Source organism: Pteropus vampyrus, unplaced genomic scaffold (assembly GCF_000151845.1).
Source record: "Pteropus vampyrus isolate Shadow unplaced genomic scaffold, Pvam_2.0 Scaffold174, whole genome shotgun sequence".
Lineage (NCBI taxonomy): Eukaryota > Metazoa > Chordata > Mammalia > Chiroptera > Pteropodidae > Pteropus > Pteropus vampyrus.
Genome location: NW_011888955.1, coordinates 947,478 through 958,192, shown reverse-complemented (window position 1 = coordinate 958,192; position 10,715 = coordinate 947,478). Strand labels below are relative to the sequence as shown.

Here is a 10,715-nt window from a genome sequence, read left to right as displayed (position 1 = left end):
CCGTGTCCTATCTCCATGTCCTGCTCTTCCGAATCTGCCTGCCCCTGTGCTTCCAGAATAATCATCCTACTGAGAGGCCAGACCACGCCAGCTCCACACTCCTTTGGTGTGCGCCCCGCTGTGGCCCTGCAGCCACACTGGGTGAGCTGGCCACCAGGCCGATGTGACCTACACTCTTCCAGTACAGCGAGTTACCGTTCTAACACTTTAAGGGCTTAAAAAAAATCTTTTTCATGACGTGTGGAAATTACACGAAATTCCAGTTGCAGCGTGCATAAGTAATGCTCATCCGGCCGCACTCGCTCGTTTTTGCTTAAGCCACGGCCGCTTGTGCAGAGTCGTGTTGAAGCCACGCGCTGAGTGTGACGTGTTCACACCTGCCCTTGGCAGAGCGTCCGTTCCCTGTGGGAGGGACCAGTGCTCCCGGGTCCTCGTCGCATTGTCTGACATGATGCAGAGCTGCCTGGGGCGTCCCGGCTTCGTGCCGTCCCCTCTGCCCGGATCGGCCCCGCTCTCGGCTGCCCTCGCCCCTGCCAGCCCCCTGCCCAGCCCCTGAGACGCGCCTCTGCCGCAGACCCTCCGGAAAGGCTTGGGCGAGGACCCCCACCCACACACCTGCCCTCCACCTACTCAGGGGTGGGTTTCCTTGGCTTCTCGCGTAACGCTGTGCGTAAGGCTGTCGTTACTCTCGTCTCCCTCAGAACGGTCAGTTCCCGGGAACGGAGCCCACGTCTTATTCACCCACGCGCCCTTGGCATTGGCCGTTGTCATGGCACCGAGCGGGAAACTGATAAAGACTGCTGGCTGACTGGCCGACGACGCAGCCGTCTGCCCGACGGTGGTTCCTGCAGCTGCCAGCAGTAGGGCTTTATGCGCCCTCGTCGAGAGTGGTGCCTTTCGGAAGAAGTCCTGGGCCTCCACTGATGGGGACAAGTGGTGCATTTCGGAAGAAGTCCTAGGCCTCCGCTGATGGGGACACGCCGTCCCCTTCCCAGGGCTTTATTCTTAAACTCTGCACAGTCTGTGTCCGTAGACTGTGGCGAGCCATGGACATTATTAACTTTCCACTTGGGGAGAAGGGTTGAGTTTGCTGTCACTTTAAACCACTTCTGGGTATATTCGTTGTACCGAGAAAGAAGTTAGGGCAGAAACAGTAATACCATTCGATGTTATTAAACCTGCCACCACCACCCGTGCTGATAAAATTTAAGGTTTCCTCTTAGAAAAATTAAAAATCAGGATGGCAGTGCCTGCTACCATCAATGCTGATGTCTTCATGAAAGCTCATTTTCCTTACCTTAAAATCAAATCTTGTCATCGATCACTTCAAATAATAATAACTTGGGGAAAATGCTAAGTCGAGTGATTTCTTAAAGTGAAATCAATGCACATGGAAATATTTGTGCCATAAACATCAGTGCCTTCATGGTAGTAAAAATATTTGTTTAATGCTTATAGCTAAAATTCACCCGTCCCCCGCCTTTTTTTTTTATGTCGGAATGGCCCTCATTCAGTGTGCTTTGTTTCATGAATGATTTTATAGTAAGGTAATAGTGAAATGAAAATGTGTCACAAGTTTTTTTGCAACTTCTACAGGCAAAATATCTATATGATTTGTTAATACCTCTGATTTCTTTCCTACATGATAGCATTTTAAATAGACCTTGAACAATGAATTCTTATTTCTTGCTCAGTGTCTTCCTTTCTATGGAAAACGAGAAATCCAGATACTTTGCTTATCCAAACATACTGTGGAAGAACCAGTTGGGTCTTTTTGGAGACACAGAATGTTCAGACACGGTCACCGGAGAACTCTGCAGGGCGGGACTCTCTGCCCTCGTTTGAGTGACTTTGTCAAGTTCATGCTGGACATGGGGCTTGACTTAGCTGAGCACTGAACTTTGTTTTATCACAAAATCAGGGTTCTGTTTCCTCTTCCCAGGCCTCTAGTAAATACCAACTTCAATAAATTATAGGCATTCTTGTGTTGCTAATAACCAGAATTGTAGTTACTATAGACAGAAACCAGAGAGGTCATCTGAATTCAAGGACAGAGGCATTTTTAACTAGCATAAAGGTCTAAATAATACCAAGTTATGGAAACATATGTAATCTCCTCCCTTTAAAAAATATTTTCTTTCTCTGTCCTACAAACTGGCCTGGAAGAAAGCCGTGGCATGAAAAACATGTTGCTCAACAGGAAAAACCACCGGTCCAGCCTCTGGAAATGAGGCTTCTCCTGACAGGTCAGGGGTCAGCGCAAGGTGCTCCTCTCTGTAGGAGCCGGGCAGCCATAGCCTTCTCGGGTTTAAGGGCGGTTGGCCAGGGGAGGGAAGCCCGCTGTGAGGTCTCCGTGCCCCAGGCCCTGCGCTGGCTCCGGGGGAGAGGACACTACCTCCCTCTCAGTGGGTTCTGCAATTTATAGCCCACCAGCAGGGGATCCCTCCGAGAAAGGGGGCTTTTCCACAGCATCAGCATCTTGAGACAGTGCAGAGCCACTGTCCCTTCTGTCATCTTAATCTTTCAGACAGTCCTCATTTTTGAAATGTGTTTCCAAGTGCCGGCCCATTAAAAAACATTTGTTATCAGAATGCCCCCCAAACAGCCATTTTATTCAGAATTTCCCTCCAAAAAAGTGTCAAAAAGCTGTGCTGCGCGATACCAGTTGACTAAGGAGCCCGCGTTCCAGCTGATAGTTTTAATATTACGTAAGAGCCGAAGTCATTTTTTAAAACGTTTTACTTAAGTGTGCTTTATTACAAGGAAGGCGCTTGTCTAACCAAGGTCAGTCTGAGGCCACCCCGAGAGAGGCTAGTAGTCGGAATTACTGGGGTGATGGACCTGGTAGATCCCAAGTGGTTTCATGATATCAAGTCATATTACTGAAGGCTGTGCTTGTGTGTAGGACTGAATTTCAATATACTATAGAGGAAAGAATTAATAAAGGATATTAAAATATGTTTGGATCCCACACTTCTTAACCTACATGTGAATTGATCGTATTCTCAGATGGTTTTAAAATTTTTTAAATGTTATGGTTAAAATGTTGCCAATGAACATGAAATTCTTTTGATGTGTCTAGAAGCTGATATTATAGAAACTAAAATTTAAAAATAAGTAGTAGATAAGATTAACTCTCTTTGGGGCGAAGACTTAATTCAAAACAATTTTTATAAGGAAGAAAGAAAAGTCTCTTTAAGTTGATTTTCAGGTTACTTTTTATTAGTAACATAATTTTGAATTTCAGTATGCAGCTTTTAAATACAGTCATTTGGGATAAATACAGGTGGAAATGTCAATGTAATTAGCAGAAAACAGTCTTTTTCTAATGGAAAAGTGTGGACGGTATAGATAGTTCTACTTTAGAAATCACATGTGAAAATCCACTTTCTCTCAAAAAGCAAACATTTCTATAGTGCCTCTCTAATGATAATAACGAGCTTCTGCGATATCGTAATTTATACCTAAAGTTTCGATTCTTTAATACACATATATGCGTGTGCCCTAATAGGACAGCCCTTTCCCATGGGGCTTATGGTGCCCAAACAACAGAAACACGTTCAGAGGTAAATGAACGGAATCTGTGCATTTATAAAACTCACAACACTAGACAAAATTTAAATCGTCTTAATAACGAACGCTTCACACATATGCAATAAGATATTTAAACTCGAGATGGAGCAAAGGTGCCAAATTAGTGTCCCTGTGACTGGCATACTGTACTTTGAGAGAACGCTTTTTAACTCTTTCTCCCAGTGTGATTGCTACTAGCCGAAAGGTCTTACAACAAAAGTGGCCTGTGTTTACAAGCACAGCCCCTCTCTGAAAGGGCTGTTCTTATCCGACAGTTACCTAGGTGAGCATCGGACGGGCACCAGAGCTCAGCACACCAATCCAGCTTCACTCCCCTTCAAGCAAACCGGGGACACGCACCCGCAGTGCATTGCGTGATGATTTGACGATGGCACTTTTGCTTTTCAGAATTATATCTGCAAAGAATGACTTCTCAAAACATGGATTTCTAATACACATATGAGACATTCACTTCCTTGTGAGTGTAAAATGTACAACTTTCCTGCCTCGGACTGTCTTTTTCTCGGTGCCTAGAGTACATCCAGATAGCTTAATAATATAAATGGTAATTTCGACCAGTGCATGCAGAGGGAGATAGCTGTCTTACAGTAATAATAATTAAGTTTAAAACGTCGGCTTCTTTCTATTTTGAATCTAGTGAACATTTCAGTGAATAGTGTAGTGATATAAACGTTTGGAATTGGAATATCAAATCCTAGGACTTAATGCCAGCATTTATAAAAGAAAGCAACAAGGTGTGATCTGATCTCATCAGGCAAAATCTTTTCTGCTAAATCACCTGCATCTTAAAACATAACATCTAGAGTAACATCTAAAGTAACTAAAGTTTGAAGCAAATAGGCCTTTCATGTGAGGGATTCCCAAAATTTGCTGACAGATTAATCAATATACTATAGAAGGTTCCATAGACACTCTTAGGAGTCAATAATTACATCTTATAATTTCAGAATTAACACTATCAATTTAAGATAATTTAATATAACTTATAGAAAGTATTCATCTTTTCTCTATAACCAAACAAATTAGTATCTGGTTGAGTCCATCAGTAATAGGACTTGGGATTTCAAATTTGTATTCTTTCACTTCCAAGATTAGGGATCACGTGTATCCTGGAAATTTTTTTTTTTTTTTTTTTTTAGTTTTATTCTATAAAACACATCATAATAAGTTCAAGAGTTAAAAAGTAAAACAAAGCAAAATAGTCACTTTTAAAAACTTAATAAAGTTTTGACTACTCAAAGTGTTGGTTTTTTTTTATTTTAAAATAGTCTCAGTACTTGCTTATGATGTAAAATAATTTGGATTTCTTTGTATTTAATACTTTGCGGGTGTGGCAGCGAGGAGCAGGTGTGTGACTGACTGTCATGCTAACCAGGCACAGGTCATGGAATTGACCGAGCAGCTGCCTGGCTGCCTTTGAACTGCCTAGTGGTGACGCTAAGGAAATGCCACTTGCCGCGTAGGCCCCTGTGGCATGTTTTCTATAACTAGATGGCCATGCCCTTCAGCTGCACGATAACACATCCATCTTCCACTTCCTTAAATCCATCAGCCATTTGTTAATTCACATCAACCCTCATTCCACGTAACACGTAGCACAAAACACCCAACAGTTCCTTTTAGACCTTTAATAAGACACGTAGTGACACCAGTGACCTAACCCACTCCAAAACTTAATCTGATACTTATATGATGAGCAACAAAGATGAGTAAGGCATCGCAGGTCGCCCCACTCGTGAGAGGATCCCAGAGCGTCAGTGCTGTTAGGGCTCCGAGATTGCGTGATCTGGTCTGCCCACCTGACGGGTGAGGACGGCTGAACCCGCGTCTGTCCTGTCTCAGGCCACTTGCTTAGCGTGGACGAAAAACGAGTCCTACACCTAAATCTTTCTGTTCCCCACACATGACACCATCTACCTCAAGCCCTCTGAAAGGTATCATCGTCTCACTCAGATGTCCCTTCCTTTGTGAGCATGCCTGTGTTTCAACTGTAAAACCTCTGAAGTTTATTACATTTTCAAATGTTTCTGAGAAACGCTTAAAAGAACACCACGGAAACGTGTTTTCTATGTAATTGTCACTCACTGGCACGCTCCCAGTGCAACGCCTCCCGCGCTGTGCTCCTTGCTGTCCCTGTGATGGCGGTGAGCACACGACGCTTCATCAGTCTCTTCCTGGGACAAGATGCGTGGAAGAAAATACTGAATTTCACTTGAACTGAGTAGGATTTAGTTGCCTAGATGACCCCATATTCATAGAATAAACGGAATTAAGATCGTGAATTAGATATAAGTGCCAGCACAGCGGTGCAGAAAAAGAATTTTTTCTTCAAAGGAACCGTGCGCATCAGCAGACAAGGAAACGATTTGCACTCGCATGTACGTGTGTACACACACTCAGATAAATGACTTCTGAGAACAAGCCGAGAGCAAGAGTGAATCTGACTCTACGGAAAAAGAACTCTGCAAAGGGACGTTTTTAAAAAGTTCTCGTTACAGGCGGCACGCGGTCGGTTCCGACTTTCATGTTGGGCATCTCCATCCCCGTGGGTGTGGGTTGGAGCTGCCGTCGGCCCCTGACACCCCGCAGTCGGACCTGGTCTCCAGGGCTGTGGCTTCGCGGTCGTTTCGGGCGGGCTGCCAGGAGCACGCGCGTGGCCAGCGGGAGCCGCCCTGGGAGCTGCTGAGCGCGCTGTCCTCGCGCCCTGCGCACGGGCCCTCGCTGGCCTTCCGGGCCTGCGGGACCCAGGGCCGCCTGTCATCCCGGCCCTCCGAGGGCCCCGGCAGCACCTTCCTCCGAGCGGCCGAGACCACGGTCGCCACGATGGAGTCCTGGATGCTTCTGGGTCTAAGCACGTCGTCCGCTGGAGAACGGGGCCACTCCGCAGCTGCCTCCCGCGGGGTCGGGCTCTGGGTCGCCCTCTGGGGCCCGCCCGTCGGCCAGGCAGGCCGAGGTGCCCACGGCGACGCTGCAGAGGCGGGGGCTGGGACTGGCCTTCCAGGAAGAGACAGGGGGCGCCCCCTCTCCTAGAAACACGGAAAGCGTTAGTGCGCCTCGCTCGCTGCGGTTCGTGCCGACGGAACCGGCCCCGGTGCCGGGCCCAGCACCGCAGAACCGACCCCAGGGCTGGTCGTAAGGCCAAGACGCCCCCCGCCCGGGACTCACCTCACTCAGGGGCCGCGGGGCCGGTCATCCCCGGCCCTCTGCCCGCCACACAGCCGCATCTGCACGCCGAGCTCGCCCGAGTCCCCTATGCCTGGTGCGAAGTCAGCAAAACGTATTCACAGCCCCAGAAAGAGGCCGCGGCCTCCTCGGCTTTTCCCATCTCCTAGTGACTTTGAACCTGTCCTCCCACTGTGGTCCACCAACTACCGCGAAACACGAGCCGAAGCTCCTGCGCTGCGTTTGCCCTACCAGCCTGGCGGCGGGGCGCCTGCCTCCTCCCGAAGTCGGAGTGCGCTGGGGGCGATCGCACGGGGCTTTGTTTCCTGAGGGCGGCGTGCGGCCCACGTCCCCGAGGGCAGCGCTTCGCCACGACTTCATCTGCGTTTTCCTCCCTATTCTCCGTGTGACATTCCTTGTCTCTCTGACAGTCCGTCCCTGAGACACCCACCGTGGAAGCGAAGCGAACTGCTCAGCTGTGTCCACGCGGAGATCTGCTCTATCGAAAGCTCCTGCAGTCTCCCCTTTGGCCCCTCCCGTGCCCCTCACGCACCCCATCTGCGTGATTCCCTCGGAGTCACGCCCCTGGCACCCAGGGGAGGTGAGTGACTGAAAGCATCACAGCATCGTTCCTGGAACAGAGAGCAGTGCCATGCTGAAAGGTGCCCAGCTTCCCCGAACGATTTCAACAGTTTTTCTTTCGTAATGGAGTTCTTAAATTTAAAGTGATCAGCAAACTGGGATTTGACAAAAGATCTCTATTCAGTTGTTTTTTCTGCTTTTTTCTATTAGGCACAGAAAAAAAATAAGGTAGATGGCTCATTTTTGGCTCACATATTAAGGGGGTCAACACACCGAGTCTTGCTTCTCTCTCTTTAATCACTAAGACGTTAGTAACAACGGTCGAATCCCGGCAGAAACTTGTTAGCATTCTCTCCTCACCCTCATCCGGATCTAATAAAAAGTCCTCCTCACTCTCTCGTCAGGGAGGGGAGACGCCTGATTTTAGTCTCCGTCCAAGGGCTTGGTTCCCCTTTCACATTATTTATGTGTTGGCTTCATCCATTTAACAAAAAAGTTTTATTGGGGGCCTGCTGCTCCCGGGCATTCTGCTACGAGCCTGGGAATGCAGAAGAGATTCGGGGAGGCCCTGGCTCGTGGGCAGTGTCCTGCTCTGGCTGCGTAGCACCCAGGGCGTCAGTCATGGGTCGGCAAGGGCAGACGGCCTTCACCCGTCCCGACAGGGCCAGGAGGGAGTTCCCACACGGAGGGAAGTAGTCACACTCGGTGTGACTAAGAGCAGGTTAGCTCTTGTCTCTCGCAGTGTCTGCTCTGCCTCCCTTTCCTCCTTACCTATGGGAGGGAGAACAACATTGGTCTACAGCAGCCGTCCCGGCCTTCGCAGCCCCAGGGACAGGTGCTCCTGTGAGAATCTAATGCCTGAGGATCTGAGGCGGAGCTGAGGCGGTGACACGGCTGGGGAGCGGCTGCAAATGCAGATGAAGCTTCGCTGGCTCACTAGCTCGCCCACCGCTCCCCTCCTGCTGTGCGGCCCGGTTCCTAACAGGCCACGGACCGGTAGCTGTCCATGGCCCGAGGGTTGGGGATCCCTGGTCTACAGAGTCCCCTGGGACGGCCTCATCACACAGAGCTCCCCAGGGGCCTGCTTTAATAGGGTCTTTAGAACAATAGAGAGTTGGAGGGATGATGATAAAGGGATCTACGACTCTACAGACGTCTCGGAGAGGCGCCCGAGTCTGCGTCCAGGTGACCAACGTCACTGGCTAATAACGGGAAAGAAAGATCGTCGGCCTGTTTGGAAGTATTAAGTGCCACAGGAACCCATACTCCCCAGTGACTGGACATCCGTGGATGCTGGGCAAAAGAGAACATCTCGTCTTCTGGTCTTTCTCCCACCTACTTAGTTTCAGAATCTTCAGAAGAATGGAAACTTAACAGAAATTAGAAAATTTAAAACATTGCTGAATGACGTCCTGGTGACAAGGAGATCGGAGATTTTTTTCAGCTAAGGTGCAAACATTCATTGAACATGCGGGGAAAAGGAGAACTTTGAAGTACAATGTTTAAAAAGGAAGCCAAGGCTTTATGAAGACAAATTTAAAATAGTTTTCAACTTAAAAAAACTCTCGTAGAGAACACACCTGTGCCAACGGTAGCAGCCGCCCCGATAGTAAAGGAAGAGGCGGTTGCCTCTGAGCAAAGTGCCCCCTTCTGAAAGCTGCTCGGCCTGCCGCGTACATACCTTCCTGTCCTTCAGGTGCTAACAATAGAAGATGAAATTGCAGTGATCCTAGGTCAGACTTGCAACTGTGGTGCAAATAGAAAGGTCTTAGGTCACGCTGTTGTTTCTCTTTGTGCCCAAAATACTTCCGGTCTCTTGTCTCTGCCTGCGCCCAAACCCCTAATTTTAACGTTTTTCCCCAAAGTGACTTAAGTGTCTTGTTCCTGGGTGTCATTTCCTTCTGTCGGTCTCTGTACCAAGGCTCGAGGTGGCTGAATTAAGCCATGTGATATACCCAGAGCCACAAATGACCAGAGGGACCTGAAAATAACAGAGGTGTTTCTTCCGTTTTGGAGTTGGCATGTCTGACGGCAGGATCCTAGGACAGCAGGGGCTGGATCCGGGTTGTCATTTCCACCAGGGGTTGTGTAATTACCGAAAGAGTTCCTGTTTTTATACGAGAGCCCTTAGCTCTGACCCGTGTGTCAAACTGGCACTGCGGGCGATGTGTCGTCCAACTGATTCTTGCTTTTTTGTCTCCTACTCTTTACGTTTTTTTGTTTTTTAATTTTTTTTTTTTATGAAGTTTCTCCACTGCCGCTGGGTGAATACTTGGCAGTATTCCTGTGCCATTCTCAGGAATGACCTTCCGTTTAGGAATAGTCTCTGGTCACCTTACGTTACCCACACCAGTTGACTTTAAAATAGAAGATCCCACCCCTTGCGATAACAAGCTCCACAAGCTCTGCCTTCAGCTCAGCTCAGCTCGGAGTTGGGAGGCCCTTTCTCAGCTTCACATGAACCACCTTTTTATGTCAATTAAATGTCGAATCATCCACTTAGCTTGCTGATGAAGCACAGCTTAGTTGTCTTCCCTAAACTGTCTGGTAGCCAGTTTAACTGGCAGGAAACTCCTGACGTTTAAGTCTGAGGTTCACTCAGGACAGTGCAGTGACTTCTGAAGAAATGCGCATCGCCCCGAAGCCAGAGAAGTTCAACGAACTACTTCATACCATAAACCTCGAAAGCTAGAAAGCTCTCTTGATGGGAATCCTGCTCACCTCCGAATCGTAGAGAAAGCGTCTCCAACTGACCGATGATTTCAACCCCTCCCGCTGCTTTCTCTCTTAAACACCCCTCAGTAAATATTCAGCACAAACACGTACTTTACCATAAACGGATTCCAACAAAAGCAAACGGAAGTCAACAGCATTACTTTTGCCTTTTCAGTCCCCGGAATTTCTAAAAAGTAGGGCTCCATGGCGAAGAGAGGGAGGCGCCGGGCGCTCCCCAGTTTCCCGTTCGCTCAGGTCGGACCTTTGCAGCCGCTGTCACTGCCCCCGTCTTACGCCACATCTGTTCGGTCACACGCCCGCCGCGGGCCACCGCGCCGAGCTACCGGTCTCCCGCCTGGCTTCCCCGGTCCCTCCACGTGGCGGCCCGAACCGTCTGCTAGAACCCGAGTCAGGTTATGTCGCTCAGTCCTCTGTTTAAAAGCCTCTCGCGGTGTCCCATTTTGAGAAAGGACAACCACAGTCGCTTTCAGTGACCCTCCGAAGTCTGCTGCCCCCCCTCGCCCCTCTCATCTCATCTCCTGCCCTGGCCCCCTCTGGCCCGGCCTCGAAAGGTGCCCAGCTTCCCCGAACGATTTCAACAGTTTTTCTTTCGTAATGGAGTTCTTAAATTTAAAGTGATCAGCAAACTGGGATTTGACAAA

General features: G+C 48.7%; 1 protein-coding gene and 1 long non-coding RNA gene across 2 annotated transcripts in view; one reads left to right on the top strand and one right to left on the bottom strand.

The window, feature by feature from the left end:
• Window positions 1-2,956, top strand: part of LOC105299161 — a 70,537-nt gene extending 67,581 nt beyond the window's left edge. The window contains exon 5 of the long non-coding RNA XR_896502.2: window positions 702-2,956. This is a non-coding gene — a long non-coding RNA (uncharacterized LOC105299161). The remainder of the gene's footprint in view (window positions 1-701) is intronic.
• Window positions 2,957-3,853: 897 nt separating this feature from the next.
• Window positions 3,854-10,715, bottom strand: part of LOC105299176 (synaptopodin-2) — a 34,392-nt gene continuing 27,530 nt past the window's right edge. Inside the window, exon 5 of the mRNA XM_023536964.1 lies at window positions 3,854-6,620. Coding sequence (XP_023392732.1) covers window positions 6,117-6,620 — 504 coding nt within the window. The 3' untranslated portion in view covers window positions 3,854-6,116. The remainder of the gene's footprint in view (window positions 6,621-10,715) is intronic.